General features: G+C 39.9%; 1 protein-coding gene across 1 annotated transcript; it reads right to left on the bottom strand.

Annotated features, from left to right (window-relative positions):
• Window positions 1–11,763: 11,763 nt before the first annotated feature.
• Window positions 11,764–14,976, bottom strand: LOC117476704 (ADP-ribosylation factor-like protein 3). The gene is made up of 6 exons (XM_034123412.1): window positions 14,911–14,976; window positions 13,564–13,707; window positions 13,338–13,454; window positions 12,769–12,819; window positions 12,413–12,598; window positions 11,764–12,136 (listed from the first exon to the last, which is right to left on the bottom strand). Exons 1-6 carry the CDS (start codon window positions 14,911–14,913, stop codon window positions 12,089–12,091), a joined length of 549 nt encoding a protein of 182 aa, XP_033979303.1. The 5' UTR covers window positions 14,914–14,976; the 3' UTR covers window positions 11,764–12,088.
• Between the last annotated feature and the right edge of the window lie 5,854 nt (window positions 14,977–20,830).

Genomic DNA, 20,830 nt, shown 5'->3' on the forward strand with positions numbered 1-20,830 from the left:
GCGCCTGCAGATTTACTGCCGCGATGTCCCACTGATGCGTCGTGTTTGACGATTATGGACAGCCCAGGGTAATAGCAATGTAATTAGGCCTTTACTGTCGTGTAATTCTCCGTCAAGCACATTGTCAATAGCTTGGTTGATGAGGTTGAAAGTGAGATTGGAATCCAGTGACCCGGGTCAGCCATCGTAATACGGGCACTCACACATCAACACACACACAGGCAGAGTGCTTGTAATGCAGTGTTGATGCTGTGATATTTGCTTTTGTCCCAGTGTTGATCTAAGCTGACATTATGCTGTATGGCCCTGATCGCTGTTTGTCTGAGTGTTACATTTGTCATCCGTGGGAGGGCAAACGAGGGATCAGGAGGACTGGAGAGCAAAGTGAGAGAGAGGGAGAGAGAGAGGGAGGGATGGCAGGTGAAGTAGGGAGTGAAAGAGGGGAGTTAAGGGGGGTGTATGTGCTCATCTCTTGTGTGTCAGTTGCAGATCTGCTGGTGCGGAAGCAGATCTTTTCCCTCAGTGACTCTATTAATTTACCTCATTTATCTTAACCACCTCCCCCTCCCCCCAATAAATACTGGAGACCTCAATCCATGTGTGTGTGCCAGTGTGTTTGTGCGTGCACGTGAACAACCATATATCTGTATGTGTGTGCGTGTGTGCGTGTGTGCGTGATGGAATAAAAACACAGCAGCTCTCCTTTCTATTCCCAGAGGACAAATCCGTGGCGGAAAAACTCATTTTCCTGCAAATAGTTTGTCAGCCAAGCTAGGAGGAGTGATAAATTATCACAGACGTTAGGTGAAGGAGGGTGACTGGAGGAAGAGGGAAGCCCTCTCTCTCTCTCTCTCTCTCTCTCTCTCTCTCTCTCTCTCTCTCTCTCTCTCTCCCACCTTTCTCTCCTCACTCACTTTCTCAAACTACTCCTCCCTCCACTTCCTCCCATCATTTCTATTTACCTTTGATTTCTCTCATCCTGCACCTCACATGTACAGAAAGCTTTGATCTAAACATGATACATGCTTTTCATGTGCACCGATAACAAAAACATGTAGACAAACACACGCACGTACACACCTCACAAACACGCACACACACCCACACAGTGCGAGTTGGAATTGGGAAAATGTGGTTGCCCCTACAACTCAAGTGTGACTCCCCATTCCAGATGATAAATTGATGGCCAGACAAATGGATTTGTTTTCAACTAGTAACACATCAAAGAAATAATAATTCTGTGCGGGGGAGAGTGGCGGGATGATGAATGGGGTGGACAGCTGGATCACAACGGAGCAATGGAGTGAGTGAGTGAGAGAAAGGGGGAGAGAGAGAGATGAAGGAGTGGGATGTGAGAGAGAGAGAAACTGTAAAATCAACACGCAAACAAAACACTGTCACACAGCTGAAGTGGCCATCATATGTTGTGTAACCAGCCAACTCTGGGCGGACACGTCTGATCACACAATTAGCCAAATCAAAATGTGGACACCTGAATGTTCCTCCCATTTGGGATTGTTGGACATCTCACTAAGACACTATGGGCGTTATTAGGATGTTATGAAAGCCTTCTCGTACTGGGAGAATTGTCAGTTACAAGATCATTAGTGCTCTTAAATTCATCCCAGAGATGTTGCATGAGGTGCAGAGTCAGACAAGTTCCTCCAGACCAAACAATAATTCTCGGGACCTGGGATTACCATAATGAAACAGAAAAGGGATTTCCACAAAATCTTGCCACAAAATGTGTCTTAGTTGAACTAAATAACCAAGCCCAGAGCATGAACAATAGAGTAAGATTACAGATACATCAAAACTATGTGAATTATCAAAATGTATTTCCTTGTAATTATTTCTGCTCCAGCTTTTCCATTTTATTATGACACAGTAAATGCATACTTTATTCCCTTTTTTTATTTAACATTTTTTTGTGCAGGTAATTCAAATCTTCCAAGATAGTGACCCTAGGTGATTAAACATATAAAGAAATGTTTTAAAGATATTTTGGTAAAGCCAAAACTTAGAAAATATATTTTACCTCTAAGTCTGACATGACCAAATTTCACATTTATACGTTTCAAAATGACTATCCCAATAGCATTGAAATTCAATTTAGTGATCCAGTCTGAAAAAAGCTTGTTATATTAGAGAGTTTATTAAACAATAAACATGCAAATCATCACGAGGCCATTCAGTGCTGCATTTTATGTTACAGATGATCTTTCTAAATATCTAATTTTTCTAAAATCACAAAATGACAGTTTCACTACACCGCAGGATCTTCATAACATGCGGTTTGGTTTCTAATGCTTATGAAACAGAAGAGTGAGCACATAATCCACCAAAGCTATTTCCAAGAATAACCATTTAAGGTTTTTTTTTTCAAACGAATCTGTAATTTAAACAGATGTAGCTGTCAGGAGAACAAAAAAACAAACAGGTGTATTTCAGTCGCATTATTCCCTGATGTATGAATTAGGAAACGCATTTCCCTAGTAACCTCAAATATATCGTTATTATATCTATTGCAACTCAATCCTCCCACTCAGGTAGTCAGCTCGCTCAGGTAATAACCGTTAGCATAAAATCACATCATCATGATCATCATCATTATCATCGCCGTCCCCTAGTCCCAACACACTTACAATCATAGTTAGAGCCAGTAATAACACAATTGCATCCATATATTCACACAGTATTCAGGCAATTATTTGGACTGCCATCGTGCACAGCGGATCATTAAATGTAAGAGGTGTTCTTCCCACTCGTTTGCTTTCTTCCCTCCAGGTTTTTAAAAACTGTACGATGTCTATACCCAATGTGTGTTTTCATCCCGCTCATTTTTCCCCCCAACCATATCTTATTTCTATTCTTTTTTACCCCCCAACACCCACCTCCCCTCCACTCTCTCCCCTCCGCAGTGATTGATGGAGTTAGGCAACAGAGCACAGAGCAACGTGTGGCCAACAGTCCAAGACAGCCTGCATCTGAGAGGAAAGAGAGGTTGGTGTGGTGGGGGGGAGGAGGAGGAGGAGGAGGGTGGGGATTAAACGAAGAGAGAGGTAAAAGGGAGGGAAGGAAAGAGGAAGGGAACGGGAGTCTGAGCGAGAAGGGAGGGGAGAGTGTGAGAGAGAGAGAGGGGAGCTCAGCTGAAAGCCACAGACTTAATTCTATGCATCATTAAGCAGTCTCACTCAATGCAACATCCCCTATACATCATCCACGCTCAGTAAACACAACGGTGACATTACATTAGCAACTGCAAATGAATTTTCTTTTTAGAAGGAAATTGAGAATACTCTCTTTCTCTCCCTCTCTTTTACCCTCTCTGCCGCTCGCAAAGCTTCAGCGTAGGCCATAAAAGGCAGGGAGATATAAACAAAATAAAAAGACAAACAATATTTCCCTTCTCTCTACTACCTCAGCCTCTTTCATGACACACACACACCACACACACACACACACACACACACACACACACACACACACACACACACACACACACACACACACACACACACACACACATACACATACACATACACATACACATACACATACACATACACATACACATACACACACACACACAATTTCAGTTTGTCAGACCCAACAGTTAAGAGATTTGTGCAATAATGGCAACGTGAAACATCAACATTTTATTCATATTGCTTCAGGAAATGTAGATTATTTTTATTTAAAGACAAGCCGAAAGCTGTTTGTGTTTTGCATTGTGATATCTCTTTGTTAAACTGCATCTACTTCTGTAGGTTGTTCCAGAAGCTGTTCATAAATTAGGCTAGTTATAATGTTAGTGTTTTATAAGTAGATATTTACATTTACTCCATATCACTGAATTTTGCATCAGACAAACACGTTTTAACATAGGGAAGTTTTAACACAAAACTGCCAGTTGTAACTGAACCAACGGACAATGCTATTGTTAGCTTGCTAGCATATTATCAGTTTACAGCGATGACTAAAGGAGATAATAAGTTTGGCATGACTGATCTAAAACGTAATTAAATGCTACTACATGACACTACACATACCTCAGAGTAGAAAATAAAGTAATTTTGGCTTAAATTATGTTAGCATAAATGAACAAAAAACACAATATAGGTTAACGTTAGCTTAATCAGATATTTCCCTCTCCCTAGGAAGTAGCCTACATCTGCAGTTGCTAGTGGGTATATAGAAAGATTGAAGAGTAGCTTTAATTTAAATAATATAGATCTTAATACAACTAAAATGCTGTATCCACATAGGCCAACAGTACTAATTAGGGTCGTACCAACCAGGGCCAGCTCTAGACAATTTGCTGCCCTAGGCGAGATTTTAGCTGGCGCCCCCCCAGCCAGAGAATCGTACAATAGAAAAGATAAAGATCAATAGAGTATCCAAGGAATACACAATAGAATTGGGGATGGACGTCACATCCTCTAGGGCAGTGGTTCTCAACTGGTGGGTCGCGACCCAAAAGTGGGTCGCGGACCCGTTTCGAGTGGGTCGCGGATGTGTGAGTGAAGAAAAAAAAGTTGAAAAAAAAAAAATTGAATTTTTTTTTTTTTTTTTTTGGGGAAAAACTCAAACTTTTATTTTTAAGGCCCGATTTTCTTCTCAGAGTGTACCAGAATGCGTAGTTTATGTTAGTATTTCTAAAAATCTCCTGGGGGAGAATCCCCCAGACCCCCCTGCTGGGGTTGGGTTTCAGCATGTGTGCCTTTTTATATAGTTCAGCTTTGATTCCATCATCTCATTAAACCTTTTTTTAAAGCATACTTTAGTTCTGTGAAGGGATATAAGGGATATATGCACTGTACTTCACTTTTATTAATATTGTATGCTCAAAAGCGTATATATTACAGCACGATTTTTTGTTGAATAGATTTGAGTGCTTCAAAATGTTGGGTCGCGATGTATTGACCAAGTAAAAAGTGGGTCCCGAGGCCTGACCAGTTGAGAACCACTGCTCTAGGGGGGTCCGGGGGTATACCCCCCCGGGAAGAAATGTTTGAACATTTTAAAGAAAAATGCTTCAATCTGGTGCACTTTGAGCACACATTACTAGAGACTAGATCTAGGGGGTACAACTCTAAACACCCATATGAAAAATATCGGTTTACATTTTAATAATCAAATAAGTATGTGAATATAACCAATAACCTACTATAGCCAATAACAAATAAATGTAACTTGTTTTATTTTTGTTGTTATTTTACAGTTAAAGGTGGGGTAGGTAAGTTTGAGAAACCGGCTCGAGATACACTTTTTGTTATATTACATGGAATGCTCTTAACATCCCGATAGCAATGAATATCTTAAGTGCTTTGACAAAAAATCTGTGGAAGCCGTAGTACTGTAAAAAGCACGACCAATCATTTTAGCCGGCCAGGCTAAAATGACTGGATGGCCTACCTGCCTGCCAGCCTTCCATCTGTGCACAAACTTATCTCGTGCCCTCATTGGTCATGTGCGCGTTCGTGTGTGTTGGAGGAGGGGCTCTGTAAGGAAGTGGCAGATTTTTTCCGGCTGTGTATTTTCAAATTTTAGCACACTCGAGCTGGTTTCTCCAAAATGACCTACCCCACCTTTAACATTTATTTATTCATGCATATTTTTTTATCTCTCCAGTTTTAAACGATATTTTTGGTTTACTGTCCTATCGTATACATTGAAATGATTTCAAACCTGTTTATCCCAATAATTATAAAGGAGTGCCTTGGAGATATGTGTTTACATAAATTGTGATCAAACCGTTTGAGACCCACTGAGATAACTTAGACTAAAGTGAACTATCTAAACACTTTACCTCACTGAGCCTCTCAGTCTGACAGGAGAGCTCTCCTCCACATTATTGTAGAAACATCTTCTTCTTATATCCGTTAGAGCAGCTAGCACCAGATGCTAATAACAACAGCGCCGGTACCGGTGCGCCCTCCCTCTCTCCCTCGCTGGCTCCCACGCTTACTCACACTTTGTTTGTGAGCTGCGGGCGCCTGATAAGCCAACATCCCCCATTTTCATCACTTACAGCGCCCATCGTACAGGGCAAATGAAAAGTGTAACCGGGGTGAAAAGGGTGTTACATTTACTTAATTATGAATATTGTTACATCAAGGCCGAAAATTAGGATGAGCACCAACGGTAAAAAAAAAATGTTTCCCTCCCAGAGCTGCCAGCGCAGCGCCTCCCCAGATCTGGCGCCCTAGGCGAACATCTATAACGCCAGTGCTACGGGCCGGCCCTGGTACCAACCCAGAGTCTGCTGTTAGCCTACATTACATGTGGCAGTTAGGTCAGAGTTGATGAGGGTGAAAACTCATTAGCAAGATAACAGAGGTTTAAACAGGAAGCTAAAACTAATGAAAACAATTGATTGAAAAAAAGTAATGGATAAACTGTTGAAAAAGTAAAAACAAATACTAGATAATTGTTTGAAAAGTTGATTCAAATTATTGACTCAAATTAGCCTAATGGATAAACAAATAAACAAATTAGCTTCCCTCTGTGTAGTGGTAGTAATATGAGTAGTAGTAGTAGTAGTAGTAGTAAATTAATAGTACGATTATTGACCAATGCAAACTAAATAACAATACTCACCTATAGTCTTATGAATAGTTTTGTACATTTGGAACATACATTGGTAATCTTGCAAGAGGCACATGCGTTTTTCAGAAAGAGCTTTAAACCTCAGTCAAAAAGGATTTGCTTTCAAATACCTCAAATCAGAAAAGGTTTTGTCAGCATTAGCTTGAACATTTGTTAAGTTAAAGGTGGGGTAGGTAATTTTGGAGAAACCAGCTCGAGTGCGCTAGAATTTGAAAATACACAGCCGGAAAAAATCTGCCACTTCCTTACAGAGCCCCTCCTCCAACACACACGAACGCGCACATGACCAATGAGGGCACGAGATAAGTTTGTGCACAGATGGAAGGCTGACAGGCAGGTAGGCCATCCAGTTATTTTAGCCGGGCCGGCTAAAATTATTGGTCGTGCTTTTTACAGTACGGCTTCCACAGATGACCTTTTTTTATGGATTTTTTGTCAAAGCACTTAAGATATTCATTGCTATCGGGATGTTAAGAGCATTCCATGGAATATAACAAAAAGTGTATCTCGAGCCGGTTTCTCAAACTTACCTACCCCACCTTTAATGTTAGCTTAGTATGATATTTTCCCTTGTTAGAAACTAGGTAGTAGTTAGGAATTTAAAACTCACAAACTCACGCCCACACAGAAACCAGCATGCAAGACACACAAAATCCACACACATTTTAGCTTTATGCCTAAGAACATAAATTACCAAGCAAGTCAAATGAATAATTATGTTTTTATTGCACAAATTATGCTCTGTCCCTTAAACTAGCCAGTCTCTGAGGCCTGGGAAATGTATTAAGGCAGTGCTATAGATCATCCCATCCGCTGTGGCGTGTATATAGATCGGTCGGCTCATTTGAGGAATATTGAATCGGTTACAGTAAAGTAAGCCCCTGGATTGAGTCAAATGTAAAAATCCATGCATGTGTGAGGAGCTGTCAGCGTGTGCTGTAATGACGGATGGCGCTGGGTCTCTGTTTCAGCGAGAGGTGATAAAAAGTGGTATTATGAGTGCTGGGGAGGCACGAGGGAGTGTGGGGGAGCAAAGACAGAGAAAAGAGAATTGGACCAGATCCGTCAAATGATAAGAGCAATCATTCAATCTGGGGACGTTTGGGACGATGGAAGGTGTTATTTCCTCTCAGTGCAGTTCGGAGTCAGGGGTCGGTGAGGGGTCAAGAGTATGGCCTCTGACCTCGGGATAGTGAAGAGTGAGACACCAGTCAGTCAGTTATTGATTCATGTCCTTCACAATTTACCCATGTTATTATCTATTGGACATGATTGGTTTCCAATTGCAGTGGAAGGACTTAAACACAAAGGAGGGACTTGATTAGCAAAATAATTGTCATTTAGAAATTATACTTGTTGGAAATCTTTATCCACTGCACTCAGGTTATTTTGAGGAAACGTCACTCACGAAGGTCTTTATTTGCACAAAAGGACATTTTTTTTTAAAATTATGTCTAGGAAAATTAAATGTGCAATGGAACAGCAGAAACCAAATAAATAAACACCCATAAAATACCCCTGACCAAACAAACTCTTAGACTCCAAACGTGTCCTCAAAGCGACGATAATAATACAATGTAAGCTGTCTTGAAAAATATGTAATTGAATAACACAAAATAAAGATATTATATCAATAATAAAGGATTGTCCATACAAAATATCCCAGTTAAAGCTCTATCTAGTAAGCAGCTGTTAAGGCAAAGTTAAGTTTGTTACTTAGTCAACATTTATTGAGGTTTCTGCACATCATAATTGCCAAAACGTGTGTAATTAAATGAGATCAGATTTGATCAAACTGTTCTGCAAAGTATATCGTACTAAGCAGTAGAAGCATCATCTGAAACAGGAAACACGAGACATAATCCCTACCCTGACATAGTTTGATTTTGCTCTCATCCCTGACTTCACTGATACCCTCCTGAAAGTGGGTCTAAGTTTCTGGTAGCATCCAACTGTATTACAACACAACCCCTTGCTAAAGCCTGACAACATGCCTCCCTTCTGCTTTCTGTCTCAGTCGCATCAAACAGAGCCGTGGACCCCCCACCGGGCCGACCCCCACACGCTCTGATGCTGACCCGCTCCGAGGTGTGAACTTCTCTCCCCAGCTGATAGAGCCTCCCGATCATTTTTATAGTCCCCATCTCTCGCTGTTTATGACTCTGCAGTTTGATTATAGCAGAGGGGGCTTGAAGAGGTAAGAGCCTCCGGAGAGGCACACACACATACATCAAAGGAGCGAGAGGAATGTGGACATTTGTTGTTTGTTTTATCATCCAGTACCACTTATCTGCTTAATCATAAAGGATTGGCCTGGGAATGAGGCAGGAGGGAGGCTGTGCTGGCCAAACAAACTATCCCAAACACTGTAATTGTTACTGGAGGGACGAGCCAGATTCAATTTGGTCGTAGCAGCTTACAAGGTACATGGGTGTTTTATTTGAAGAGAGATCAGAAGAGCACTTTAACATTACAAGTCCAGGTAGAGGACAAGAGGTTGCTATTACATTACAGATGCATTTGAGTGATTCAGCTGCATCTGTAGTCAACTATTTATGCTATTTAATATTACAGTTTACTCAATCAGTCCTTTCTAATTAAGTTGAATACTCATAGTGCAAATAATCAGTAACATGTGCTTTATGCAAGACATTATTGATCTTAACAATATTGTGATAACATTTCAAGACACTGATTAGTTTGACTGATTAGTGAAGCAACTAATTATGTTCTTAATGTATTAATCTGCCTATTGTCTTCTTGATTAATTGATTAATCTTGTGGTCTATGAAATGTCAAAAAGAATGTAGGAAAATGTCCCTCACAATTTCTCAGAGGCTTAGATGATGTCTTCATGTTGCTTGTAGACTTGGACCAAAAGTCCAAAACCTTAAAGATATTAAATGTACAAATAAAAAAAAAAGAAGTAATTCCTTATTATTGAGAAGCTTGAGCAAAAACAATTATTTCCTTTATTACAGACGCATTATTTCTGGAGCAGTTTTGCTGTCTTCTATTCAAGCCTTTAGTCACACCTTAAAAAAATTGTAATCATGATTAAACATGCATGTTCCTGGTCAAATTGGTTGGACCTGATGCATTTAAAAAAATGTTTCTCAACTCATAGCCTTGTTAGTATTGATCCCTGTTTCATGATAAGGGCCTGTTTTCCTCCCCAGTTACACAGAGAAATCAGTGTATGGTAGATGTCTTACTTGCAATATATTGTACCCAAGAATTACCTGTGTTGCAGTACCATTATAATTATGGTGTTTCTCCATCTGTTTAAAGCAGACACGGACAAATACATCCTTTAACATTTAACATGACAGGCCACATAAAGTGCATACAAATATATGTAGTTCCTAATGGCAGTAGCAGCACGCAACTCAAAAGTACCAATGCATTTTTCTTCAAATCTGCTTGGCGTTGGATTAATCTGAGTCTTAACGCTGATGCATCCCAAACCGCTTCCGTAGCAAACTGACTGAGCTGTAGCTACAGTGTGTGAGATACACAACACTTTAATTAAGTCACAGGATCTCGCCCCCCTTTTTTCTCTTTCTGGCCCTGAGAGTCAATCAGACTCTCTGCCCTTCGTTTCCCCTGTGTGGGAGGCCGCTGTGCTGGGCTGAGTAGCTGGGAAAGTCCCGTGATTTATGGCCCTTTGCAGGCCTGACTGCCCCTCACCTCGCTCATGATAGAGCCAGAGGTAACGAGGACTGGTTGCTCCAATCCACTCTTCTATTTGCTAAATCCAATTTTATTCATTTGGGATTTAAAGGCACTTCACAGCGTTTGCCGTGTGACGCACATACTATTGATAGATAAAATTGGAAAGATTTATCAGAGTACTTCTATGTGTAATTGGGTATATTTCTTACAGGATGGGTGATAATCACATGGATTAGATGTTAATGATTAAGCGCTCCAGAGGGAAAGAGAGGGCATTTTATTCTCAGTCTCACATGGTAGACTTTCATTTCCTTATTCATTACTTTTCCCTCCTTTTGAAGTATGCTCCACAGAGCCTTGTAAAAGTGTTGGATGCATTTGTCTGAGCAAATTGAAAGCAGCTTAAACTGAATAACTATAGGTACCAATCTGTTGTGGCTTAATATTTACCTTGTGTCTCTTTGCCCAGGTCAAGTGTCCCCCACTGCTGTATCAACAATATTGAAATTTACTGTATTGCGGATAACACACTAAACGAGACCAGAGTCCATTTTGAATCATTATGGGGTCCTCTTTTGAGGCTTTCCATACATGTTTCAGTCTACATCGGAAGATCAGGCAACTATGACATATTAAAATCAACCAACCTTACACACGTGGAGGTACACACATGAACACCAGCAGCAGCAGGGCAGTAACTCAAGGCCAAAGGAGGAGGTTTATTTTTATCGTGGGCAAAGGCGCCAAATCATGTTGGTATGAAGGGGGCTATATAAATGCAAATTGTATTGGAGAGCTATTAGTCCTGGAAAAGGTTTGTATGTAAATGCCCTATAGGACCACAGCGGAGCACTCGGCCAGTTCAGAGATTAGTGGGGTTTGTGGCAAATGTGCTACAAAAGACAAAATAGAAAAATAGACAGAAAATGCAATTGCCTTGTGGTAAACCATGGTGAACAAGGTGAGTAGTTGAGTAATTGAATGGCCAAGGTGTTTCTCTATGGTTTATTGTGTATGCAAGAGAGGTGTATCGAGGACTGTTTCCTGTGCAGGTGTTTGTGTGTTATGGTCATTTTGTAGTACATGATACAGATTTTGTTTCTGTCCCTGAACATAAAGTGTGACAGTAAGCAGCTCTGTGGAAGTGAATGAGCATAAAGATGAAGCATCACTAAATGAATTATGGGCTGATTAATGCCTGCCTTGTTTATGGCCGTACAATATTTCACAACTAGACTTTGTAGCTGGCAATAAAACATAATATAGTGACTGGATAAAAGATGGGTGATTATGACATTAACAAATCAAATATGGCACAGGATGCCACATCCTTCATGGAAAATAAAGGATGTAATAATTGGGCATTAGGCTGTGAGAGACAACACTAGCGCAAGGCCGCCCTCTAGCTTTAAGATGAGGGATTCACAGCCTTACGACACCTATCAGTCATTAATCCACCACACAGAATACTGAGTTATATTGCATTTTATTACGACAGTGAATGCCTACAAATTAATAACATTAAAAATAACATATTACAAAAATAAATTGTGTGCAGTTAGAAGAAAACACCCTCATATATACAGTATTTACATTTCAACATATGCATTGAAAGGGTTAAGATCACTTAACATCACTGTATTGAGACATTCTACTTGTTTTTTATACTGCCAAGTTTAAACAGAATGACCAAAATAAAAAGAAACACATTCTGTCGCCTCCTTGTATCGTGCATGAGATCACTGTATGTCAAATGTAAAGTGCAACTGCAATTCTTCATAGATCTTTTTTTCTTCCTGAATTATTTCTTCCGAAACTTTATATTTCTGCAAACCCAGTTCATGCCGTCCTGAAAAGAAACAGAATATGTGTGAGCACTTAACTTTGTATCTAAAAATCTCAGCAATCTCATAAATATGTAAAGTTCAAAAGCAGACGTTCTTTTCTTACACCCAGAGGCAGCAGGATACTAAATTACAATACTTCAAGTAAAGTAATCAATGCCAATATTCTGTAAGTTCTTAATACCCACAGCAGAGGCAATTGGCGCCACTCTGCAGCCCACCCTGTCTCAACCCTTGCTGTGTATGCATGTGTGTTTGCTGACAGTGTGTACTGTATTTACCTGCAGTCCCTCAGCAGTGACTGCTGAGCAGGCCTGGACCTGCCACATGCGGTCTCGGATCGTGTGCAGACTGAGACATTCTGCCAGCTCAGACGCTGGGGTGGCAGTCGTCAGATCCTGCTTGTTGGCAAAAACCAGCAGTGGCACAGCAGCGAGCGTTTCCTCCTCCAGCAAGTCAGCCAGCTCCTGCAGGAACAAACAGAAACATATGGCAGCAAACTAAATAATACAGATTTTTGGCTTAAATTGCAGTCAATATTGTTTAAAATTAGAAATGAATAAACTGTAATTACAATCTGTAACTTACATTTAAAATATCTAGAAATAATGTAGAAAGAAACCGTTTTGCATCTCACCAGACCTGTCTCTTCAAACCTTTTCCTGTCGGAGCTGTCAATCACATAGATCTGCAAACAACACAGTCATAGACATTACGATCTATACATCTCAAAATGTTCAAAATAGGTAATACTGCTTGTCTTAAAAGTGTGTTCTTATTATCATACTTTACTTAGCTTTTGGGCACATGGGAATATGCTATTATTTGTATATATGGTTTATTTTATTTTAGAAAAACAGTAATCTTATGTGCCAAATAATAAAAATAGTAGAAGAAAATTGAAAGCATCTCAGAAACAATCAAGCATTTAAATCAATGAGATCACAACAAGTTGAATATCATATAGAAGCTATGCACTCATGTGAAATGGAAAAACATCAAATATACACCCGGTTATGAGATTTCCCATTTTGTCTTGAATCAATTTTTAGTGATTGTAATTTAAATACGTCAAGACTTTAGACTGCTCAGAACAAATGGTGTTGCATTTTTCCTGAGCATACTGTACTAAAGATAGTCTTTGGGCTCACATGAGTTCATTCCAGCTATTTTTACAAACAGGTAAGTACATCAAAGCCAACCTACCAGTACATCTGTGTTCTCAAAATAATTCTTCCAGTAGGGGCGGATCTTGCGCTGACCTCCTATGTCCCACACATTTAACTTGAAGCCAGATGATTGAACGCTCTTTATATTGAAACCCTGTTGAAGATAACATGTGTATCCATGTGAGGAAATGTGTGACAATGGTAACACAATATGATATTTCCACAGCGTGAGATTCAACTTCTGGATGTGTGCCTTTGTGTACTTGTGTGGGGGTGATGTGGCTGATATCTTCCGCCGCCAGCTGTTTCAGCAGAGTGGTCTTGCCAGCGTTGTCCAAGCCCAGCAGCAGTAAGCGCACCTCCTGATCTGGGGTCTGCTTCAGCCTCCGAAGAATGGACAACAGGCCCTGCAGTTGGATCAGAGTGCATGTTAGAGCAGGCTCAAAGATTACATATAACCCTGGAAGCAATTTCTCATGTCATTGTTACATGGTCTAAGCTGTATGAGGTAAAGCCCCATTCATCAGAGGCCATAGGGTTTGGCATAGGAACCAAATGCAGCGTGCACAGGAGGTTAAACACTCACACCATAGCAAGAGCTATCTAAAGCATGAGGACTTAGCTGTTAGCCGCTTGCAGAGACCTACACGAGCCAAAAGCTATCATTGGCCAAGATTAAGCATGTGCACAGGGAGTGGGTGTTGTCCAGAAGGCTTTGGCTCAAGCAGTCACTGCACTCCCACTGACCTGAAACATGTGCAATGTGCCAGATGTAGAGTCTTTTTTTGTAAATATATAAATGGACACATTTATTGAGGCATTTATTTATTTATTGCACATCTTTTTTCTTTTTATCTTAAAACTCAATTGTTTTCTTTGGCTTGTTCCTGATTGTGTAACTTAATATTGTGTTGTTTTTACAGTTTGACTTCTTCCTCTGTAACAACTGGTTTTAAACGTATTAAATCAAAATGTGGTCCAAAACAAGGAAGCCTGCATATACCTTTTCCATGGCAGACAATGTCAAAATATAAAAGGTACAGGTGTATTTAAAACATTACAATTTGGGAAGCCCCTGGTATTGTGCATGCTGGTTCCCTGGAATATCTTTTTAGAATATTTATTGGAAATTAGTCACCTGTGCTTTTATCATGACAGGTCAAAATGTCTGCTCTAAAAAATATTTTTGAACACTGACAACTTAACGGTGACACAAAAGTAAAGGTGTATTTTATCTACCTACATAATTAAGTTTGGTACAATTCAATTACATCTAACTCTAGCAATGCAAGACAAACATAAACAATACAAGTGTTAATCTATGCTTTTTTTTGATAATATAATAAATGTCCTTATATAGATGACACAATTATACCAGACGGACATTAAACTATGAATCATAACAATAAAAGGAGATAGTGGTGGTAAGTAGAATACGTTTAGTAAAAGTATACGTGTCCTACTGGTATCTCTTTTGGCTGCCATGACATGTTAGCCAGCTGAAGCTAGTTACAGTAACACACACTTAAAACAAAAATACAAAAATATAAACAAAAATGTTTAAAATATGTGACTCCAAAGCAGCCAGTGCTGTACAGTTTAAAACTCACCATGTTATCCTCAGGTGCTGTTGGTACTGTGACCCTTTGTTCAGACTGAGAGGATTAACATCTTTCTAACCCATGCTTCCTGTAAGAACAGCTGTTAACTTCTGCTGCCAGGAGAACAGAGACGTCAGAGTTAACAACGTGACAGCTGGGTGTCTCTTGGCACAAGACAGACATTTCTTACTGTAAATGTAGTTTTCTTATTGATGAATTGTTTATATATTTCCCTTTTAACCCTCTATGGCATGACTTTTTATTTTGGGAGGAAAAAAAATGTTCACCATGTGTTTTAGGAGCTTAGGGGTCCCTGATATTATATCAATTATAAAATGTGACCCCCCCACACCCCTCAACCAGGGGTTGGTTTGTTGCCTCAGGGCAACACTGTGCTACGAGGGTATTGAAACACCAAGGATTTCTACAATTCAGAAGAAATAGAAAAAACAACTCTATATGAATTCAAAAGGTTTTCTTTGTGTGTACATGTGTAGGTGTGTGTGTGTGTGTGTGTGTGTGTGTGTGTGTGTGTGTGTGTGTGTGTGTGTGTGTGTGTGTGTGTGTGTGTGTGTGGTGTGTGTGAGGGTGTGGGTGTGTGTGTGTGTGTGTGTGTGTGTGTGTGTGGTGTGTGTGTGTGTGTGTGTGTGTGTGTGTGTGTGTGTGTGTGTGTGCATGTGTGTGCATATGTCTGTATATGTCTGTGTATGCGTATGCGTGTGTGTGTCTGTGCCTGTGTGTGTGTGTGTGTGTGTGTGTGTGTGTGTGTGTGTGTGTGTGTGTGTGTGTGTGTGTGTGTGTGTGTGTGTGTGTGTGTGTGTGTGTGTGTGTGTGTGTGTGTGTGTGTGTGTGTGTGTGTGTGTGTGTGTGTGTGTGTGTGTGTGTGTGTGTGTGTGTGTGTATTAGGGCTGTGCAATTAATCGTATTTTAATCGCAATTACGATTTTGGCCTGCCACAATTACAAAAACAACATAATCGAAAAAAACGATTATTTTGCTTTGCTTGGTTGTGACAGTGCACTGCAACATATTTGATCTAATTTATTTTAGTCTAATTTATTTGTATTTATCATATTTACATATGTTTAGTAGCTTGTTGAAGTGCGCTCCAAAATATTTGTTGATCTTGTTTATTGGTATTTATTATTTTGATATTATTTATTTAAATGTAAATATAAATGTATCATTTATTTTATTTATTTTTGTATTGGTTTTTCAGTTGAATTATACGTTCAGGGTATGTGTATGTATATGTATGTGTGTGCCTAACCCTATCTTGACCTTCACTGTCCTCACTGTCAGACGGAATAGCCCTAACAGCCTGATCGTGTCCCTTCTGCCCATAACATGTTTTGGTGTCCATTTCCTGTAAATATCAGTAAATGGTAAAGTAAAAACATTGACTAGGTTTATCATTTTACAGCTGAGCACATTTGCACACTTGCATGATATTGCCTGGAAAAAAGTGGTCTAAGTGGCACAGTGTTGCCCTGAGGCAACGAACAAAAAAACATAGTTTTAGATAATTAATAAATACATAATAAGTATTTAAACAATCAAATATACTTCTTTACGTATTCATGCACATGCATATATTTTTTATTTTAAGTTGTGTACATTTCAAATATGTTAAAAAGTTAAATGTATCTTACCAAGTGGTGGCCCAATTTATATATACAGTCTATGGGTGGCCCTGAGTCCCCTGCAGCTTTGCTTGCAGAAAGGACTGCTCCACCCCCAGACAAAATGCCACACCCATATAATTCCCTAATTTTATTGGACACCAGCATGTCAGGTGACATTGTGTATATTTATAAAAATAAAAATATTTAGAGGGCCAGTGTGAGGTCGAAAAAAGTGGTTTGTTGCCTGAGGGCAACAGTATGCCATAGAGCAGTGGTGCCCAACCAGTCGATCGCGGGGAGATTCCCAGTCGATCGCGAGATGTGTCTAAAAATAGAACAACAATATTCAGTTTTATCGTTAATGTCCTATAACATAATCTTCCTGTGCCAGAATAATGCACTTGAACGCATCAAAGCTTTGTGATTGGCCCCTGGTTCAACGACTGAACAATACATCTTTTTTGTTGTTTATAAAAGCTACAGCTAAATGAGATAATGTAGTTAATAAATGTATTCTTTGATATGGTTTAGCCTTTCTCAGGCTACAACATGGTTACGTTTATGAATATTATTAAGGAATACAAATCCCTCTTTGCAATGTTTACCAGCCTCCTTAGGCTTTTCAATCACAATCATTCAACTGGAATAAATACAATATTGTTAACATGAAAATATGATTTTATGTTCGTTGTTTAGAGTTATTCTAAGGCTTTACTCATTGGGAACTCGGTATGAGAGAGCACACCAGCGCCATATAGAGTGGCGAAGTCCCTCCCCTTCCGGTGGACCTCCATGGGACCTTATTTCGGAAAAATTATGTATTGAAGTCAATGGAGAGAGAAAGATTATCTTTCGATCCCGTTTGAATTGTGCCATGAATTACACATATGTTGTTTGTCAATTTAAAAGATAATTTTGCAAGTCAAAAAAAAAAAATGTGTCGTAAAACTGTGAAGTAACACATTTGTTTGTGTGAAACGCTCAAAGAACTACATCTGATCTCTGGTCAACAACACACGTCACCAAGATGGCCGTCACTACTGTCTTGTCAACACAAGAGACTACCCTCACTATCACTACAATGAAACACGTCCTGAAGAATGTCATGCCTGCCTTCCTTCCTTTGATTCTCTCTGAACTGCCTGGTCGTTTTAATGTTTAATGTCAACCATTTGTGCAGATAGCATGAAGTAGAGAAGATCGCTAGCGTTAGCGTTAGCATTTCTCCCCCGGGCTTAAATTGTGTATTATAGAATGATCACACCGGTGACAGTACTATTCAAAGGGTTCACGAAATATGACTACTACTCTTACTGTTTAACATTTTGGGTTACTTAATGTTACTTCATGTTAAGGCTAATAAAAATGACAAGGCTGTAATGCTAACTAACGTGCTAGCTACTAGCTAGGTAGCTAACTTGATCCACACACTCCTCTTTCATCAGACGGGAAGCGAAAGAACGAGCAAGACCCATTGCTGGTATAATAACAACCTGGTACTAAGCACACAGGCACAAAGTTATCTTATCTTAGCCAGCGCCATATAGATAGATTCTATCTATATGGCGCTGATCGTATATATACGGTATTATACGTGTATCGTAGTGTCTCAATTGTGACATCACTTACGCGACTCTGGGATTTGTAGTCTTTCTAGTTTCGTATTTTTCAAAGTCTTATATTTCAACAGTTTTAAGACAAACTGTGACTTTTTTGACATGGAAATGATTTTTTAAGATTGACAAACATCATATGTGTAATTCATGGCACAATTCAAACGGGATCGAAAGATAAGTTTTCTCTCCCCATTGTCTTCAATGCATAATTTTTCCGAAATAAGGTCCCATACCCCGGAAGTAAGTGGGAGGGACTTCGCCACTCTATAGAGTTATGACAACGGAAGTCCAAAATACTTGATCGTCACGTGGTCCAGGGAGAATCAATAGTTCCCCGGAAGTTCGTGGCGGGACATATGAATGCATGATTACCAGAGATAGAACTACGATTTTTGGTAATAATTAGGGAATAAAGGTTTTGATTTGCAATATTTATACAACATACCGATATGTGTATGTATTTACATCGATATGTTTTAAAATAAAATAGAATCTGCTAATATTTATGGGTAATATTAGGAATAGTGTGAACAGCTAGTTTACTTGTTAACATATACATGTTAGGCTAACGTTGCCTTGGTTAAAGAGCCTGTTGCTGTTGTGTATTGCTTTGAATTATTTAAAACAAATATTATCTTCTTAAACAGGTATGGTAGTCAGGAGCATCACTTCCTAATGTTTGATATATTTAGAGGGAGGGGATGGCAAGGAATGCTTCAAAATTTAGATTAGATTCATTTCTACCATTTTTTTAATTCATGGTGGTTTCAGTAATCCCATGGTACTTGAGGACATAAGTAATCTAAATGAGTAATGTAATCTTTATGACTTTCAGAAAGGACAGGAGACCAACAGGTGACTATCAAAGGACTAGCAGCAGCATGATTATGACGTCAAATGTGTTGTTTTAGGAACATCCATTGTAAATACATGGAATTCAATAAACATTGAATAGCATGTCATGCAGTGTGTCTGTGCCTTTTCCTCTGTGTTGTCCTGGCATATAGTCTCCACCATGGTTTGCTGTGCTGCCTGGGGATGCTCCAATCGCTCAGAGAAAGGAGTAAGAATCAGAATGTACGGCTTCCCCACTGACACAGAGAGGAGGAACAAATTGCTAGCTCAAGTCAGCAGGAGCAATTTAAAAATCAAAACAGACAACCGCAACAAAATATGTGAGGTAATCATATTTTTCACAAAACGAAGACCACACCATTGGGAAGCTTAATGTCTGTTTAATAAAAATAAGGAACAGGGAGAGGCTTGCAAAACTCTGGGAGTTGAGACTCAGGTGCAGGGTGAGGGTCTCATTGCAGGTCTTCAGGCTCCATTGAATCCCCCTGGGGTTCTTGTGCTGAAAGAGGGAGAAGGGGATAAAAGCACGTTAAGAAGCCCTTTTTCTCTAATTCCACAACGTTGGATGAAATAACATTAGGAGAACGGATTAATAGGCTGTTCATGGTTAACGTGTGTTGCTAACTTTATCCGGTATCCTAGCCTAATCTGTTATCTGTAAACGTTCCCTAAATCAGTAGATTTAGGGATAATCCACTAACATCCTTTAATACACATGTTCATTTGACTTAGATGTGCTGATAATATCCGCAATATAAATCTTTAAACGTCTTCTTACCTTTAAAAGTCCATCACGAACAGTCTATTATGCTGCAACTCTACTGTGCTGCTGGCCGCAATAGTTCCCCGGAAGTCAGCGGCAAGCTAACTTCCGGGGAACTATTAAGGGCTCCACGATCCGCCATTCGCGTTCACACCGGAGTACTTTTCACCGTACTTTTCGCGTTTAGTTCCGTTAGTACCCCTTATGTCGCGTTCACACCAAAAATCGTACTTAATCTCGGGTACTTTTACCCCCATTTTTAGAGCCGGCTGAGAGAGCATACAACACACCTGGCACAGTTTATTGTTATTATATTGCCACACTGTACACTATTGTAATGTTGCCTGTCTTGACTGGAAAATAAAAGAGAAACAAAAGCACTGTACAAAAGATTAGCTTTATTGTCAAAATGTTTACAATTTACACGCTGTTCAGATGCCTCATAAAGCTGGGTCGCCGGTAAGGCAGTCCATTCGTCCCTGTACTCATTACTTTCACAAAGGTTATGTAATATGCAACATGCTGCCACCTGGATTGTGATCTTGTCCATCTTGCAGTCGTTTCTTTTCATCAAGCACCGCCACCTGCCCTTCAGTCTGCCAAAAGCGTTCTCCATCACCACTCGTGCTCGGCTTGTTTTGTTATTGTACGCAAGTTGCTCAGGCTGCATTAACTCAGTTACAAAGCTGTATAACATGAGCACAAACAGCACAACTTCAGTCGACTCCATCTCCATCATGTCTGAGGTCGGAAGGTAAACAACAGACGCCTAATGTACAGCGAGTGGGTGGGCGTCGCAGTATACGCGGGAAGTTTTTCTTCTTCTTCTCTTGTTTTGCAGCGGATTGCAAACAACTTTAAGGTGCATACCGCCACCTACTGTACTCGCCGTGAAGTGGTTTGTGGCCTGCCAGTAAAGCCAAAGCAGAAGAAGAAGAAGTGACGTCAGCGGCTCATTTGCGTAATCTTCCCTCAGGGAAAAGTACTCCGGTGTGAACGCGATCTGTACTAAGAGCCCTGGGGTTAAAAGCGCCGGGGCTCTTAGTGCCGGAACTAAGTACAGGAAAGTA

This window comes from Trematomus bernacchii, unplaced genomic scaffold (genome assembly GCF_902827165.1).
Source record: "Trematomus bernacchii unplaced genomic scaffold, fTreBer1.1, whole genome shotgun sequence".
NCBI lineage: Eukaryota > Metazoa > Chordata > Actinopteri > Perciformes > Nototheniidae > Trematomus > Trematomus bernacchii.

Excerpts from the sequence above, each read along its gene's own strand:
- LOC117476704 (XM_034123412.1), bottom strand. Across the intron at positions 12,599-12,768 it reads GGTTTGAAGAGACAGGTCTG|GAGCTGGCTGACTTGCTGGA; the intron begins GTGAGATGCAAA and ends TTGTTCCTGCAG. Across the intron at positions 12,137-12,412 it reads TCACTGCTGAGGGACTGCAG|GACGGCATGAACTGGGTTTG; the intron begins GTAAATACAGTA and ends GTTTCTTTTCAG.